This window comes from Dictyostelium purpureum (genome assembly GCF_000190715.1).
Source record: "Dictyostelium purpureum unplaced genomic scaffold DICPUscaffold_14, whole genome shotgun sequence".
NCBI lineage: Eukaryota > Evosea > Eumycetozoa > Dictyosteliales > Dictyosteliaceae > Dictyostelium > Dictyostelium purpureum.
This window is the reverse complement of record NW_003519351.1, coordinates 65,775-84,294: the sequence shown is the minus strand read 5'-3', so window position 1 is coordinate 84,294 and position 18,520 is coordinate 65,775. Positions and strand designations below refer to the sequence as shown.

Here is an 18,520-nt window from a genome sequence, read left to right as displayed (position 1 = left end):
TTTTTTTTTTTTTTGAATTTCAGAAGATATGCTTGTAAATTAAGAAAAATAGGGTATTCGCCGTTCCAAAAAAAAAAAAAAAATGAGGGGGTTGAATTTACATTTTTTGGGTACCCATATATTTTTGTTGAAAAAAAAAAAAAAAAAAAAAAAAAAAAAAATAAAAATATTATAAATACAATAAAAAAAATACGAGCCAAAGGTTTTTTTTTAAAAAGAAAATATTTATTTAGTATTTTCCCAGCATTCATATACCTTAAAAAAACATATCTGTTTTAAATACAGTAGAAATAGAGGATTATACTAGATAATAATTATAAAAAAAGAATACTGATAATAAAAGATAATAGATTATAAAGAAATACAGTCAACTTCCTACAAGCTAGAAAGAATGCCACATAATCAAATAACATCGCAAATAGGATCACTCAATTATAACACAATTTCAGGTTCAGCAAAATGTTGGATTAAAAAGGAAAAAAAAAATTTTATTTTTTTTAAAAAGAAATAATTTTAAACTAAAATTTAATTTAATCATTTTTTAAAAAACCCAAATTTTTTTTTAAAATCTTCCATTATTTATTAATTTAGTTTAAGGGAAAAAAACAATTTTTAATTTTTTTTCCCTTTTTATTTTTTAAAATCGGTTAAACAAAATTGTTGAAAAATTCAACAAAAGCCTGGATGGCTCAGTAGGCAGAGCGAGCGGCTGTTAACCGCTAGGTCCATGGTTCGATCCCATGTCTAGGCGATTCTTTTTGAATCAATAGCTTTAGGATCTCCCAAAAGATTTTTTTTTTTTTTTTTTTTTTTTTTTTTCTTGTCATGCGGATTGCGGCTAGGGTTTGGTTCCTCAGTCTCGCGCTCATACCAAAGGCTTCTGCCATGGCTCCTTTTTACTGATTTTTTCCAGTGTAGTTGTTTCGGTTGATTTGGAATTCCCAGCTGTTTACAAACACACAATAAAAATACTGATGACCTAATGAATCATTAAGAGTCATCTTCATTTTTATATAAAAAAAAAGCCAAGATTCTAACTATACAGTTATTGCTTTAAAATATTAAACAAATTTTATTTACCAACATGCCACTTTTTATAAACAACAAATTAGAAATAAAAAATAAATTTAAAAAAAATTATATAGTCTAAATATATTTTATTAAATATTATTTTATTTTTTTTTAAATATTAAAGTGGTTTGGGTTGAACCTTTTGAACCACCAAATTTAAATACTGGATATTGTACATTTGTCATATAAATAAAATTAGATTGGTCTCCGTCACCAGTATAATATTTCTTTAATTCGTTTTCAGTGTAATTGCAACTTGTAATAATAAATAAACCATCTGATTTTAAAATTGTTTCGACATGTTGTTTATAAAGTATTTTCATTTCGTCTCTATTTTCTGATAATGCAATGGCATCGAATGTACCTTTATCCAAAACTACATCAAAAGTTTCTTGTATATTTGATTTTGTAATATCGTCAATAAAATAATTTATAAATTCAAAATTTTCTTGATCTCTAATTTTCTTTGCTAATTCGATACCTTTTTCTGAATAATCTGAACCATGTAAATTTTTAAATCCTAATTTGGCCAATTCTATTAATGTCATTCCATTACCGCATCCTAAATCAATCATTTTTGATTCTTTATTTAATTCTGGTAATTGAGAAACTGCTTTAACCATAGTTTTAAGGCATGATTTACCAAACCAAATTTCACCTACATCGCCAGTTTCATCGAAACAATCTAATTCTCTATCATATGCGCCATCCCAACTAAAATAAAATTGTAATTATTAGTATTTGGTATTTATTATTTTGGAGCTATTAAATATTATTATAGATATAAAATCTTTTTTTTTATAAAAAAAAAAAAAATTTATATTTATTTGGTATAAAATTGAATAAATGGGGTTTAATAAATAAAAATATTACTTACTGTCCTTTAGTGCCCAAAATAGAGCTATCAAACTTCAACTTCCGCTTCAATATCACTCATTGAATTTGTATATTTTATATTTTGGTTAAAAGGAAGGGGGGTTTTTTACCGGGGGGTTTATTTTTTTTTTTTTTTAAAAAATTTTTTTTTTTTTTTTTTTTTTTTTTTTTAATCCCTTTAAAAAATTTTTTTTAATTTTTTTTTTTTTAAAAATTTTTTTTTTAATTTTTTTTATATTTTTTTTAAATTTTTAATATTTTTTTTTATTAATATTATTCCTTTTTAAAAAAAGGGTTATATAACCCCCACTTTTTTTTTTTTTTCTTTAAAAAGGGGGTAAAATTCAAAAAAAAACAAAAAAAAATTTGTATTTCATATAATTTTTTCATTAAATCTTTATATAATAAATCACATTATAATATTTCAAATACATTAATACTACTCATTTTTTTTTTTCTAATTTTTATATAAAAAGTATTTTAATAAAAAAAAAAAAAAAAAAAAAAGAAAAAAATGAGTAGTACAATTGGAAATAATCATAATCATCATAATAATGGTAATAATAAAAAACACCACCATTATAATAATAAAAACAATATGAATAATAATCATAACCATAATAATAATAATAATAATAATAACAACAATAATAATACAGATCCAGATAACCAAGGTCACAACCCAAACCAACACTATAGAAAAAACAATCACCATAACCACCACCATAGCCATAATCACCATAATCACCATAATCACCACAATAATAATGGCAATAATTCAAACTTTACATATCAACCTAAAGTTAAAAAAGAGCAACAAATTAATAATAATCAGCAACAGCAACAGTTATCACAGCAACAGCAATCACAACAAATTAATAACCAACAACAACCACAGCAAGCCCAAGATATTCAATATCACCAACAAAATGAACAAATTAATTATCAAAATGAAATTGAACAACAACAGCAACAGCAACAACAACAAAGTTTTGATAATAAATTCTTAGAGCAACAAAATCTATTATACCAAATTCAACAACAACAAATGCATCAACATTTCCTACAACAACAACAATTTAATCATAATATTTTAGATGATAATAATAGTAATGTTATTAATGGTATAAATATTAATAGTTCTATGGATGGTGTACCACAAAGAAATAGTATGAATAATAATATAAATAACAATGAACCAATTCCAAATGAAGTTTTACAATATCAATTTCATCTATTACAGCAACAACAACAACAACAACAGCAACAGCAACAGCAACAACAACAAAAAGAGCGAGCGTTTATGTTAGCACATCAAGATATCCAACAACAAAGAGTTTTTGATTTTGAAAATAGTATTAAAAAAAATAAAAATTTTGATTCACAATCCAAGTTTCCACTATCCAAGTTTTCACTATTTCAAGACTTTGGTTGGGAAAGTCCATTAGCTTTTGGCTCAAATAATAACCATTTACCAAATAATGATAATAGCATTATTAATAATATTAATACTAATAATAATATGGATAATAATAATAATAATAATAATATTGAAGATATATTTGGAATATTAAATAGAGGAAGTAAAAATGAAAATTTATTAAATGAAAATCGTAATTTTTCATATATTCAAAATGGTTCAATTCCAAACCAATTTAATAACTTTGGCCCACCAATTAATTCACCACCAATGGGATTTAATACACCACCATTCTTATCACCACCACACCACAATCTAGGTAATGTTAATTTTTCACAATTACCATCAAAAAATCCACAAGTTCATTCACCAATGCCATTTAACTTTGCACCTCCATTTGCACATCCACAGGGTATTGATAATCAACAAACAGCATTTAATCCAAATGGACCCCAGCCACCACCACATATTCTTCAATATCTTCAATTCCAACAACAACAGCAACAACAACAGATTTTACAAAGACAATTATTCCAACAACAACAACAACAACAGTTCCAACAACAGCAACAATTTCAACAATATCAAAACTATAATGAACAAGACCAAGATCAATCAAATGACGTAAATATTTTATATAGATTAAATTCATCAACAAATGGATTAAATAATAGTAGTACAAGCTTAGTTGAATCAATTTCAATGGATCAATTATCTATTCATGACAGAATTAATTCACTTTTGGATGACTCCACAGATAGCAATGTCAATTATAATTTTGACCCAACAATGATGAATCATGGTGGCTTTACAAATAATATGAACGATATTAGTATTATCGAAAATGAAGATTCAAATGAAAATACCATTCAAGCAAATTTAAATACCACAACTGCAGAAGAGAGTGACGAAGAGGAACTTGAAAAGGCCAAAAAGAAAATTGAAAAGAAGAGACCCCTATTACCAAAACCATCAGAAGAAAGAATGAAAGAAATAACATCTCATGCCTTTGATATTTTCGAAAAATCAAAATGTGATGAAAATAGGGGAAAGGGTTTATTAATACGTTTACAAAATTTAGTTTCAAAAACTTTTCCAAGTAAGTTTTCTTTAAATATTAATTTGTTCCTTTTTTCTTTAATATTAATTCTTTTTATTTAAATTATTTTTATAGATACTGGTGTTAGATTACATTTGTTTGGTTCATCTGCAAATGGTATGTCTTTAAAAAATGGTGATATAGATATTTGTATGGTAATTGATGAATCATATGGTACATCAGATACAATCATTGAAAAGTTAGCAGAAATGTTAAAAATAAATGGTTATCAAAAAATATTAGCAATTCCAACTGCAAGAGTTCCAATTGTTAAATTTAAAGATCCAAGTACAAATTTATCCTGTGATATCTGTATGAACAATCTTTTAGCAATTTATAATACCCGTTTGGTTCAAGATTATTCTAAAATTGATGAAAGAATGAAGCCATTAGTTTATGTTGTAAAGCGTTGGGCCAAAAGAAGAAAGATTAATGAACCATCATTAGGAACTTTAAGTTCATATGGCTATATTAATCTTGTTATCAGTTTCCTTCAAACACGTGATCCACCCATTTTACCATGTCTTCAAGAGTTAGCAAATGGTCCAAAAATCATCAACGGAAAAGAATATGGCGAATTATTAGATGATGTCATGGTCGATGGTTTCAATTGTAAATATTATAACGATATCTCTAAATTAATTGGTTTTGGTTTACAAAATAAAGAATCATTGGGCAGCTTAGTTTTTCACTTTTTCCAAACTTACAGTCGTGAATTTAGTTTTATGAATCAAGTCGTTAGCATTCGTAATGGCTCACCAATATTAAAATCTTCAAAGACATGGGAATCAATATCCAAGAAAAGCCATTATTGGTTCAGTATAGAAGATCCATTTGAAATTACACACAATTTAGCCAGAGTTGTCAACAGACCAAATTTATCTATTATCATTTCAGAATTAAATAGAGCTTATAAACTATTATCAAAGAATTCAAATTTACACAAAGTTTTAAGAGAATATCATAATGAAGAATAATAACAAATAAAAGCAACAATTAATATTAATAGTTCATTCTAAAATATTAATTAAACAAATAAACAATATGTATAAAAATAATGAAATTAATAAATTACTAAAATAATATGTTTTTTTTAAAATTTAAAAAAATAAAAAAAAAAACTAAGATTAATAGTTTTATAGTTTATGTTTTATTATTTTATTTAATTTTAATCTGAATGTGGATGATTTGTATTTGTTGGTTGGGTGTTTGAGGATTTTAATGATGAGTAAAACCCAAGTGCCCAAAATAAAGTTAAAATTAATAGGACAAAAGAAGAAACAAAATTAAAAAGTTTTGGGTTTGTGAATTGTAAAAACCATAATATGCTTAAAAAGAGACCAGTAAAAAAGAAAAGAGTTTTTGTACATAACCATGTGAATGTGGAGTCCCCATTATGTCCATTATAGCCTGAATAGTTTGGATCATTTGAAACTTGATCTGGAGTTAATTGATCCTTTATTAAACAATGTATACAGGCTGGATTGATCCCGTTTAATAAATTTAAATGTGATCCTAATGTATGTGAGTCAATCATTGCTCTGCCATTATATATAAATAAGATTCTTTTGTTTAATTCTATTTCTTTTGGATAAAACTATATAAAATAATATTAGGTTTTGATTAGTATAAAAATATATTTTATTGTATGGTATTTTTTTTTAAATCCCTACATATTTCTTTAAATCATAAACTTTCAATATTTTTGAGGTTCTGAATGTTCTGTGATGAATTTTTTCATTTTGAATAATATTAATTTTGATTAAATCTTGAATATCTGAGGAAAAATTTTCTTGAAATGGTTCACTTTCTGTTTGATTCTCTTGAATTGGTTCATTTGAATTATTTGTGGCACTATTATTTGTGTTATTAATATTATTATTTACATTACTATTGCTATTATTTACATTTGAGTCATTATTTATAGTACTGGTATTACTACGTCTACTAAAAATTGAAAGAAAATGATTATTTCTCCAGAAAAAAAATGATATAAACGATACAATAACACAAGCAAATACTATGGAGTCAAAATTTTGGTGTGTATTATCTTTTACAGATTCCATTTTTTAAAATTATGTTTTTTTTAAAAAGAATGAAAAAAAAAAGTATAATATTATATAAGATTGTTTTTTATTGCTTTTATTTTATTATTTATATTTATTTATTGTATATATATATGTGTGTGTTTATAATTATAATATATTTATAATTATAAAGACACCACTTATTAAAAGAAAAAAAAATTTTAAAAAAATTAATTTTTTTTTTTTAATTTTTTTTAATTTTTTTAATTTTTTTTTTTTTTTGTTTTTATTATTTATTTATAAATTTAATTAAATAGATTTTTCTAATATTTATTCAAATTAAATAAAATTTATCCAAAAAAAGTTTTCGAATTTTAAAATTTCATTCTTTATAAAAATAAATAAAAAAAGCAATCCTTTGTATCCTGAATCAAAATTTAAATATTCAACACAATGATGCATTTACAAACTACAGAATAAATCCAATTTAATTAAAGGTAAGCCTATTCTAAATTTATTATAATTAATGATAATCTTTCATATAAAAAAAAAAAAAGAGATTAGTTTAAAATAGTTATAATTTATTTAAAAAAGAAATTATAAAACACACACAAACAAATCCAATATTTTTTTTTTTTTAAATAATTAATTTTTATTAAATTTTTTTTTTTTTTTTAAAATTATTTATTTTTAAATTACAATAATATTTTTTTTTATTATTATTTATACAAATTTTATTTATATACAACATTTAGGAAAAAAACTAATACAGTTTTATTTTGTTTTTTATTTTTTAAAATAAAATAAATTTATAGTAATAATAAATAGACATTCCAACAGATAGCAACAATAACATTTTTTCATAGTTGTGATTTACAGCAAACAAAAATCTTATAAAAGCAAAAAAAAAAAGATATTAGTTTTATTTTATTTTATTTTTTTTTTTAATTTTTTTTTCTGTCAAAATATTTTTATTTTTTTTTTTTTTTTTTTTTATTTTTTTATATTTTTTTATTTAAAATTTTCAACTGACTCGCCAACTAAGAAACCAACAGTTACACTATCACCAAAAAAACAATCACAAGACAACAGTTTCATATAATAATCAAAATAGGAATAATAACAATAAATTTAAAAAAAATAAATAAAGAGAATAAATAAAAATTATAGATATGACATCAGAACAATCAGTACAATTAAATTCAAATGATTCAAATTTAATTGAAATTGAAAATATAAATAATAATATAGATAATATTGATGATAATGTTGATAAACCACTTTTAAATTATAATTCAGATAATAGTAATAATAATTCAGAAAATAAATATATAGATATTGAAGAATCATATGTAACATGTAAAGTAGAGCAAATCAGTTTAAATGAAATTTCTGAAAAACAATTACAAATAGAATCTGAAATAAAAGAAGAGGAAGAAAAGGAAAATGGTCAATATAATCAAGCCTCTGGAGAAATAAAAGAAAATGAAGAAACAAGAGAATTAAATCAATTTAACGAAAGCAATGTTAACTTTTTAGAGGTTTTAAAACAAGAATTAGTAAATTTTATATTTTTACAAGTCGGAGCATTAGATATGCCATCATTAATAGGGGTCAACAGGCAATGTTATAAAATTGGTATGAATGAAAAGCTATGGTTATATTTTGTAGAGAAAGATTTCAATGTAGATATTCATGAAATTCATCAACTTATTAGATTGAATGGTGGGGTACGTTCGTTATATGCCAATTTATATTTCAAAAGAAAGAATAGTATTATAAAACCATCATCACCCAATCCTTTAATCAAATACTTTTTAAAACCAATTTCTAAATTACCCAACTTATTCACGAGAAGAGAATTTAAAACATTGATGTATGGTTTAGATGGTGTCGGTAAAACCACAATGTTATACAAGTTTGCGCGTGGTGAAAATGTTAGAACTCTTCATACCAATGGTTATAATGTAGAGGTTGTCGAATACAAGTCATGCGATTTCATTTGTTGGGATATCGGCTTTGAGCAAAACCCAATTGTACCGGTATGGCATCACTACCTTCAAGATACTCAAGCCATTATTTTCATTATAGATTCAACTGATCGTGTTAGAATTAGACAAGTTCGTGAAGAATTTTGGAAACTGGTTACTGATAAAAATGTCGAAAAAATTGTCAATAACTTTAAACCTCCAAATCAAGAACATTATAAAGTTAAAGTTTTAGTATATTTAAATAAATTGGATCAATCTACATTAACCCCAATGACAACTTTAGAAATTACTCAAGCATTATCATTATTTAATTTACCAAATAATATTTCTTGGCATGTTCAAGTAAGTAAATTCTATTTTAAAAGAAAAAAAAAAAAAATATTAATAGATCTTTCTTTTTAATTTATAATAGGGTTGTTCAGCAATTTCGGAAGAAGGTGATGGTTTATATGAAGGATTGGATTGGTTAAGTTCTCAATTTGATTCATAAATAAAAAAAAAAAAATTAAATAAAAAAATATTAAATAAAAATTAGTTTAAAGAAATATAGGGATATGTATCTCTATGTTTTATTTATTTTATTTTTTATAGTAATATTTGTTTTTTTATAAAAATTATTTTTGAAAAAATTAATTATTTTCACAAAAATAATAAATTATTTTTTTTTTTGATTAATTTTTTTTAAAATTTCAAAAAATAATATTTTTTTATTTTTTTTTATTTTTTAAAACACTTGAATAAATAATGGAAGGAAATAAAAAATCACCAACGGTTACAAATATATTTATATTTACATTGTATTTTGTTATTGTATTATCAGTTGGTTGTTTTTTATTTTTTAATGGCTTCTTATTAATGAGGTACGAATTACCTTTAAAGAGCCAATGTAATCAATCACCATTACCCAACCAACTATCAGATATAAATGGATGCTGGATGAATAAGACATTCAACAAGGCGGTTATTATAGTTATAGATGCATTACGATACGATTTTTTAGAAGAGCAACCAGTAAATGACAGTAAAACATCCATTTATTTCCACAATAGATTACCATCCATTCAGAAATTAATAAAAGATAAACCAGATAACACATTGTTTTTTAAATTTGTTGCAGATTCACCAACAGTAACAATGCAAAGAATTAAGGGTATCACAACAGGATCATTACCTACATTCATCGATGTTGGTTCGAATTTCGGTGGGGAAGCTATAGTCGAAGATACTCTAGTTAACCAATTGGTTTTTAAAGATTCAAATAAAGAGAAAGGAATCGATAATTTAAGGAATAAAGTTATTTTTATAGGTGATGATACATGGGTATCACTGTTCCCGAATCATTTTTATCAAGAGTATCCCTATCCTTCGTTTAATGTTAAAGATATTGATACTGTGGATAATGGTGTATTAAAACATTTGCTACCAACAATTACTCAGATAGATGGTGAATGGGATGTTGCAATTTCGCATTTATTAGGTGTTGATCATGTTGGCCATACTTTTGGTCCTGATCATCCAGAAATGATTAGAAAAATGAAACAAATGGACGAATTTTTAATATCTGTAAGTAATTATTATATATAGATATTTAATTTAGTTTTAAAATAATAAAATTTATTTATAATTCTCTTATTTTTCTTTCTGCAGATTATAGATAATATTAAAAACGATACATTATTTATCTTAATGGGCGATCATGGTATGACAAGCGATGGCAATCATGGAGGTGCATCAATATTAGAAACAGACGCAGCATTGTTAATGTTTTCACCAAGTATCAGGTTAAATAATAGTAAAGATATACCCAAAGAAATTTTAAAATCAAGACTATCATCGGTACCTTTAGATCATTATAACAGTCATATTCCACGTGATATTAGCCAAATAGATTTGGTTTCTACACTATCGTTATTACTTGGTGTCCCAATACCGTTTGGTAATTTAGGAAGTATTATCCCCGAAGTTTTCTATAGCAGCGTTAATAGCAATAATAAGCAAGATCATTGGGATAATTTATTTAATGCATTAAGAATAAACACTTTTCAAATTAAAAGATATATGGAGTCATATTCAAATATTTCAAAAGATTTCCCAAAATATAAACTTAATCATTTTAAACAACTTTTAGATAAAACAGAATCACTCTATGATCAATATATAAATAATAAAAATCAAATAGATCCAGCAAAGGTGTATAATAGTTATATTCAATATCATCAAGAAATTATCGAACTATGTAGAGATATTTGGGCAACTTTTGATTTGTTCTCTATGAACTGTGGTATTCTTATTATTCTTTTATCTGGTATTTTAATATTGGTATTTATAGTTAAAATAATGAATTACAATCAAGTTTTGCAATTCCCATATAAAAGAGTTTTAGTTTCAAGTATTTTTGGGCTTCTTTTATCGCTTCCAATAAATTTTATGTTTAATCCAAATGAAGCTCTAACCTATACAATTATAACAATCTTTTCAATTTTTGGTTTTATTTATTATTTAATTAAAGATTTAAAATCAACAACAACAACACCAAAATCAGTCATACCGACTACAGAAACTTCAGCATCAAAAAAAACAACTAAAAGCCTAATAATTTATTTTTTCACATTAATAATTCCATTAATAACCTTTATATTGCATGGTATATCATACACATCAAATAGCTTTACAGAGGCTCAGCATAATGTAGTTTATTATTTTGAAATTAGCAATATTGTTTTAACATGTATCAACTTAATTTATCATCAACCAAACTGGACTAAAAAGGATAGTCTCCTAGTATTTATAACACTGTTTTCAATGTTTTTAACCTCGCCTACAATCTGGAATGTAAAGATCTCAATTATATTCGAATACTTTAATCCGACACCAACATCGGTGTTTATTGAAAACCAATTAAAATTAACAATTCTAGAAAATTTAATAGAATCATTTTGGGTATTACCAATTATATATTTTATATGGAAAAGAATTTTTAAAGAGACCAATATTAAATCTTCAAAATCACCAATCATTCATCACATATTCCTGGTTATAATTTTAATTTCAATTACAATCTTTTGGTTTTTTATCCAACCTTTGGTTTCAAATGGTGTTCAGCTACATTGGTTACTAAAGAATATCTTCCCATTAATAGTCTATTCACTGTCAATTATTGGTGTATTTCATTCAATAAGTCCAAGCAATAGGCAAACACAACCCAATAATGATTATTTAATTATAGAATCACTATTTAAAAGATTGGTTTATATTTCGCTATATTTCTATTTAGTTATACTCTTATTATTAGGCATAGATAATTCAAGGGCAACTTTATTAATGCTTATTCAAATTATCTCGATTATCTTATTATTATCAAAAATCTACAATTCATATAATGGTATCAATAATAATGATAGTTTTAATAGAAAGTTATTCAAATATTATTTCAATTTTATAGTTTCGATTTTGTTTGGATTCTTATCAATAAATCATTTTTTTACAAGTAACCACGAACACTCATTTAGCAAAATTCAATTCGAAAGTGCTTTTATCGGCTTTGATGAGCATTTTTATCTAAGAGATGGGGTTTTAGTTATATTAAATACATTTTCAGCGCCTATAATAATAACATTATCATTACCAATTTTATTAATTTATTCAAAATATTTTGTTTTTTATAAAAAGAAACCATCTGCCACAGAAAGAAACCCAGAATTTAAATCTTATCAAAACCTAAACGAATTTTTAATATGCTTCTTAATACTATTACTGTTTTATTGGTTTAATACTTTACTTGTTTCCATCTCAGTTTATACTCTTAGAAGACACTTAATGGTATGGCGTGTATTCTGTCCCAAATACATCTTTGAAACAGTTCAACTATTAGTTGTCTCAGTATTTTTAACCTTGCTATCTCTTATAATTTATTGGATACACAAATCAAATTTAAAAAACAAAATAATAAAAATATATTAAAGTTTATATAAATATATTTAAATTCAATTTTTTTTTAAAACACAAACTATAATTTATCTTTGAATTATAGAGAATTAATTGACAAAATAATTATAATAACTATATAAAAAAGAGAAAATAAACTACTAACAATATTGTAATTCACTTAATTTGAATTGCTTTGTGTTTAATAGAATACTATTTCAACCAAATTGACAATTTTTATCATAGCCTCGTCAAAACACTTATAAAAATACAATTAGCTCCACAATCCTTTCTATCTCTAGCAAAAAATTTTCTATAACTATTAGTAGCTTAAAATTTTATGTGACTAATCCTTAAAGCTTCCTTCCAGTTGAATGAAAAAACAACTTTAGCCCAAAATATCTACTGAAATCAAGATGGTTTGATAATTGGAATAAAAATATTAAACTTGGTTTACAGTATTTGAGATTTATAAAGAGAAATCTGTATGCGTTAAAATTTATAATAACTCAATCTATAATAACAGTAGAAACACACAATATTTCTTTAAGTATTTAAAATTTTATATATTTTCTATTATCATTTTTCACATTTGAAAATTTGAATGGTTTAATATTTTTAAAATAAAAATTATAAAATATTGCAAATCTATAATTGATTTAATTTTGATAATTTTTTTGTAAAATTAACACCAAAACTAATTATAATCACTTTTTTTTTAAAAAAAAAACTAAAATTTTTAAATTATTTCACTCAGCAATCTTTTTGACAAACATGATGTTAAGTTTTTCATGGTTGGCCCTAAAGCCGCTGGTAAAACTACCATTATGAAACAATTCAAATTAGGTGAAGTAAGCATTGTTAAAAAAAAAATTAAACTATAATTTTTACTGACAACACCTCGAACCACTTTTTTTTTTTTTATATGAAAAAAAATAAAAAATTACATATAAAAAAAAAAAAAGTGGTTCGAGGTGAATTGTCTATTTTGTAATTTTTAGATTGTTACCAAAGCTCCAAATCGAAACTAGTAAGTTAATAATTATTAAAACAAAAAGAAATTTGAATTTTAATTATAAAAATTTCAATATGAGAATAAAATTTAATTCATTCCGTATTTATATAAATTTTAATTTTTAAATAATTTTAGTAGAGATTAAAAATTATCGTTATCGTTTATCGTTTTTTGGATCATCAGGAAGATTTTATCCAAAAAATAATTTTTTTTTTAAAAAAGATAAAAATAGATAATGAAAAATAAAAAAAAAGATAAAAAAAGGATAATAATTTTTAAAATAATAAAATATTTTAAAAAAAAAAAAAAATTTTATGAAAATATATTAAGGTTTTTATTATTTGATTGTTTTTTTTTTTCAAAAAAAAACAAAAATTTAACTTTTTAATGAATTTATTTATTTTTTTATAATACAAAAATTTATTTGATTGTTTTTTTATAATATAAATATTTATTTAATAATTTTTTTATATGTAGTGTTAAATTTATTTTTAATTTTAAATATTGCGCTTTATCAAATAACTGCCATAATATTTATTTATATATGTTTTAAATTAATAAATCTTTGATGTTATTAATATATAATTAAAAATATTTTTTGTTTTTAAATTTAAATATTGTGCTTTTCAAATAACTGCCATAATATTTATTTAATTATATTTTTAAATGTTTTAAATTAATAAATCTTTAATATTATTTATATATAATTAAAAATATTTTTTGTTAAATTTATTTTGAATATTGCACATAACTGTCATAATATTTATTTAATTGCATCACAATTTTTTTATTTATTATTATATTTTTTGAATTAATTATATTATTCAAAAAAAATTTAAAAATAAAAAATATGTGCATGTTTCTGCTGTTATTTTGGTCAACCAACAAATTTTATAAAATGAATAAAAATGAATAATTTTTTAAAAAAAAGCTAAAAAAAGAGATAATTTTTGTTAAAAAAATCGAAAAATGAATACGATAACGATAATCGGTAAAAAGTGAGGATAACGATAATTTTTAATCTCTATTATAAATATAGATATAAAATAGACCCAAAAAATAACTAGATTGCATCAACATTAGGTTTTTTGAATTTTTTTATAACAATTTTATTTTATTTTTTTTTTATCTTTTTTTATTATCCACTTTTATCTATTTTTAATTTTTTTTGAAAAAAAAGTCATTTTTGGATAATTTCTTCCCGGTTATTTAAAAGATAAACGCAAACGATAATGATTCTATTTTTACCTACAAAAGATTACTCAATTTTTTTTAACACACCGTGGTTGCGCGAAATATTAAAAAAAGATTCTATTTTTACTCACAAAAGATATTTCAATTTTTTAACACTCTGTGGTTAAAAAAAATATTAAAAAAGATTAAAAATTAAATAATAAATATGAACTAAAATTAGTTTAAAAATGTTATAAAAAATAAAAATTATATTGTACGAACTTGTCACATCGCTTTAAAATGAGAAAGTTTGCGCAAATTTGTCATAAAAAAAAAATTTTGTTATAACAAAATTGATGGAGAAAAAAAAAAAAATGCATATTTACCATTTTTTACAATAAAATTAAAAAAAATTTTCAATTTTTTATTGTATTTTATTAAATAAAAAATGAAAAAAATAATTATTTGTATTTTCTTTATATTTTTTATTTCTAAAATTTATTCACAAAAACAAAGTAATTATTATTCATAAAAATTATTTTATTACTTTTGCTAATATATTTTTATAGCATTGGTTTATTACAACAGAACATATATAGAGTTTGACACAAAATATGTGCGAACAGCCAATTTTACTTTATACGATGATCTTATGTGCAAAAATAAAAAGGAGACTTATACACCCATATGCAACAGTGAAAAATGTGTTATTGAATTGAATGAAAATCAAATAAAAAATTTTTATGGGAATTGTATTGAAAGATGTATAGTTGCAATCAATGGTAATAGTTTTTGTAATCAACCAATTGACGCTGATAACTACATGTTTCCAATAAATTATGCTCTCTCTGCATTACCATCAACTGAGGGTGGTAAACTTCAACTTACTGGTAATTATTTAAGAAATTATGTTGATGATTATTACATAGTAGAAGGGGCTATTAAAGGAAAACAATTGAAATTTAGTGTTGATAAAGAGAATTACGACCCTGAAAATTTAACTGTAAACTTCCCACCTGGTTATGGAACTTTTAGATTGTATCCTGATTCTTCTCAAAGTAGTACAATAATGTATATAGGCTATGCTCCTCCTTATATTTCTCAGTGTAATTATAAAGACTCAACAATCACTTTAAATGGTTTGAATTTTTATAATAATCCCTCAGTTGCCCAGGTTACTGTAAATAATGTAAATACACCAATTGTTTCAATAGATCATCGTTTATTAAAACTAAATTATGTTACTGATTATTCTCAAAAATTAAATGTAAATGTAACCATTGGGGATATTTCATTAGAAAATATATATACATTTGATATTAAACCACAACCAGTATCGATTAGTACAACTGTATCAACTTCAAAATATAATAGTGGTATAGTTACAATATCTGGAAGTTATATGTCATCACCTCAAGCACAAACTTAACCTTAATCAGTGACGATAATAAAAACTATAATTGTGAATATATATCATCAACAACATCTCAAATCGTTTGTTTATTAGAACCTGGTGAAGGATTAATAAATAAAATAAAAGCTAAAATAGATTATGTTGAAAGTACAACTGAAATAAAATTTAAATATGGAGTGCCTCATTTTACATCAACAAATGCAATCCAAATTGATAGAACAAATGAATTTTCAATAACTGGTATTAACTTTGGTAATATTAACGATACTAATGGAACAGTTATACTAAATATAGATGGAAAAGTAAATAATGATATTATAACTACATCAATAAGTAATGATGAAACTAAATTATCATTTAAATTACCAAATATATGTGAAACATCTGTAAAACTATCAATTGAAGTTAATGGTGTTATTTCAAATAATAATGTAACAATAACACCACAACCTACATTTATATTAGCTCCATCAAGACCATTAACAAATGGATCATCATTATATATTGACAAATACTTTTCATGTAAAGAGACTATTACCAAACCATCTATTACAGTTGGTAACTCTAATAATCATATCTATTGCACATTAATTTCAAATACTGAAACAAGTTGTAATGTCGGTGCTGGAACTGGTAAACATTCATTTAAATTTTATGTTGATGGTATTGAAAAAATCAATTCATTTTTTGAATATGCACCACCAACACTTGTATCACATAATGTTAATGGATTAAAAACAATTACCTTAACTGGTTATAACTTTGGTAATGATTCATCAAAATGTAATTTAATATTTGCAAAAAAAAATGTAACATGTAAAGTTATCAGTGATACAACTATAACATTCGATGCAAATTCACAATATGATTATGGCAATGTTAATCTTATAATCGATAGTATTCCAATGTTAAATGAAAACTATAAAATAATGTTATCATCAATAATTGGATTGGTAAAAGATAAAAATATTTCAACAAGAAATGGAACAGTGTGTATAAGTGGTTCAAGATTACCTGAAACTAAATCTAGTGTCAACAATTTAAATAATGTTACAATTGAAATTAAATCACATTTAAAAGGCGGTTCAAATACATTTAAAGATTATAATGTTTCAAATAATATGATTTGTATATTATTAAAAGATGGATATGTTGGTACATTTGATTTATCAGTGTTCATCTATAATGAATTCATTTCAAAATATACAATATCATATAATAAACCATCATTTAATAATAGTTTAATTAATATTAAAGATGGTGGTAATAATAATTATCAGCTTGAAGTATATGGTAATGAATTCGGGGAACCATTTGAAATTCATTTTAATACATCAAAAGGTGATTTAATAATGAACTGTACATTCAATATATCAATTCAACACAATAATAATGATATATACAATTGTAGTTATTCAAAAATCAATATTGATTCAATTAAAGATGGTAATGAACAATTATACTTAAAAATCGGTGAATCTAAATATCCAATCAATTCAACATTAAAATTTGAAAACAAAAAGTCTAATAACAAAAGTAGTACATTGAAGAAAGCATTAATTCCAACATTTGTTGGTGGTGCCGCATTGTGTGCTGCTGCATTTATTGGTTATAAATATAGAGAAAATATATTTAAAAAAATTGATAAACTAAAAAATGGTAAATCAAATGTATAATTATAAAATAAAATTATTAAAACTAAATGGTTTATTAAATTAAAAATAAACAACTCAATAAATTATATTAATTCTGTAACAAACAGGATCTTCCTAATGCCAAAAACTCTCATGTGGTCAATGATACACTTCTTCTCAGCACTATCTATAATAGAAAATGGCACATCCAATCAACATGTGCCACCACCGGTGAAGGTCTTTATGAAGGTAATTTTTAATAATATATTTAAAATTATAAAATTTAATTCATTTTTATTAACCAACATTTTTTCTTTAATAAGGTTTTAAATGGTTAAGTGAAGCTTTATATGGACCTAAGTTTGAATAGTTTAATTCCTTGATGTGGTTTTTTAATTGATTAGTTTCAAATTTAATAAATTTTATAAATTTTTAATTGTAATGGATTCATTAAAACAAATAGTTATAATTTTTTTCTTTATTTATTTTGTTTTTTATATTTATTATATTTGTGAATTGTTACCCATTTCCAAACTTAGTAATTATTGGTATTATAGGTTCTGTTTCTGGTGAACCAGGTGCACCATTTTTGATACATTTGTGGGGGTATTATTTCTTTATTTAATGGTTGTTTTATCTGCTAGTCACATTTATTAACTTTATAAATGCTAAATATTTCTTGATATTTTTAAATGGCAAATAATAATACTTGATATTTTATATGATCCATATTATTTGATATTTTTTAAATGCTAAATAATACTCGATATTTGTATGATCCATATTACTTGATATTTTTTATGCTAAATAATAGTTTTGATATTTGTATGATCTATAATACTTGTTATTTTTTAATGATTTTCCTTAATATTTGAT

The 18,520-nt window shown here is 23.2% G+C and overlaps 5 protein-coding genes across 5 annotated transcripts; 3 read left to right on the top strand and 2 right to left on the bottom strand.

Annotated features, from left to right (window-relative positions):
* Window positions 1-1,172: 1,172 nt before the first annotated feature.
* DICPUDRAFT_147579 (uncharacterized protein) lies at window positions 1,173-2,394 on the bottom strand (the record flags this gene model as incomplete). Its single annotated transcript, XM_003283782.1, has 3 exons — window positions 1,173-1,785; window positions 1,949-2,003; window positions 2,388-2,394. The coding sequence occupies 3 exons, from the start codon at window positions 2,392-2,394 to the stop codon at window positions 1,173-1,175; spliced, it is 675 nt and encodes a 224-aa protein (XP_003283830.1).
* A 2,281-nt stretch (window positions 2,395-4,675) lies between these two features.
* Window positions 4,676-5,443, top strand: DICPUDRAFT_26598 (uncharacterized protein; the record flags this gene model as incomplete). The annotated part of the gene is made up of 1 exon (XM_003283815.1): window positions 4,676-5,443. The coding sequence occupies one exon, from the start codon at window positions 4,676-4,678 to the stop codon at window positions 5,441-5,443; it is 768 nt and encodes a 255-aa protein (XP_003283863.1).
* Window positions 5,444-5,604: 161 nt separating this feature from the next.
* Window positions 5,605-6,692, bottom strand: DICPUDRAFT_96503 (uncharacterized protein). The gene is made up of 2 exons (XM_003283781.1): window positions 6,140-6,692; window positions 5,605-6,063 (listed from the first exon to the last, which is right to left on the bottom strand). The coding sequence occupies exons 1-2, from the start codon at window positions 6,530-6,532 to the stop codon at window positions 5,635-5,637; spliced, it is 822 nt and encodes a 273-aa protein (XP_003283829.1). The 5' UTR covers window positions 6,533-6,692; the 3' UTR covers window positions 5,605-5,634.
* Window positions 6,693-7,665: 973 nt separating this feature from the next.
* arlX (uncharacterized protein) lies at window positions 7,666-8,974 on the top strand (the record flags this gene model as incomplete). Its single annotated transcript, XM_003283814.1, has 2 exons — window positions 7,666-8,826; window positions 8,897-8,974. The coding sequence occupies 2 exons, from the start codon at window positions 7,666-7,668 to the stop codon at window positions 8,972-8,974; spliced, it is 1,239 nt and encodes a 412-aa protein (XP_003283862.1).
* A 254-nt stretch (window positions 8,975-9,228) lies between these two features.
* On the top strand, window positions 9,229-17,686 carry DICPUDRAFT_147575 (uncharacterized protein; the record flags this gene model as incomplete). Its single annotated transcript, XM_003283813.1, has 6 exons — window positions 9,229-10,047; window positions 10,132-12,363; window positions 12,876-12,958; window positions 13,410-13,438; window positions 15,166-15,972; window positions 16,137-17,686. 6 exons carry the CDS (start codon window positions 9,229-9,231, stop codon window positions 17,684-17,686), a joined length of 5,520 nt encoding a protein of 1,839 aa, XP_003283861.1.
* Between the last annotated feature and the right edge of the window lie 834 nt (window positions 17,687-18,520).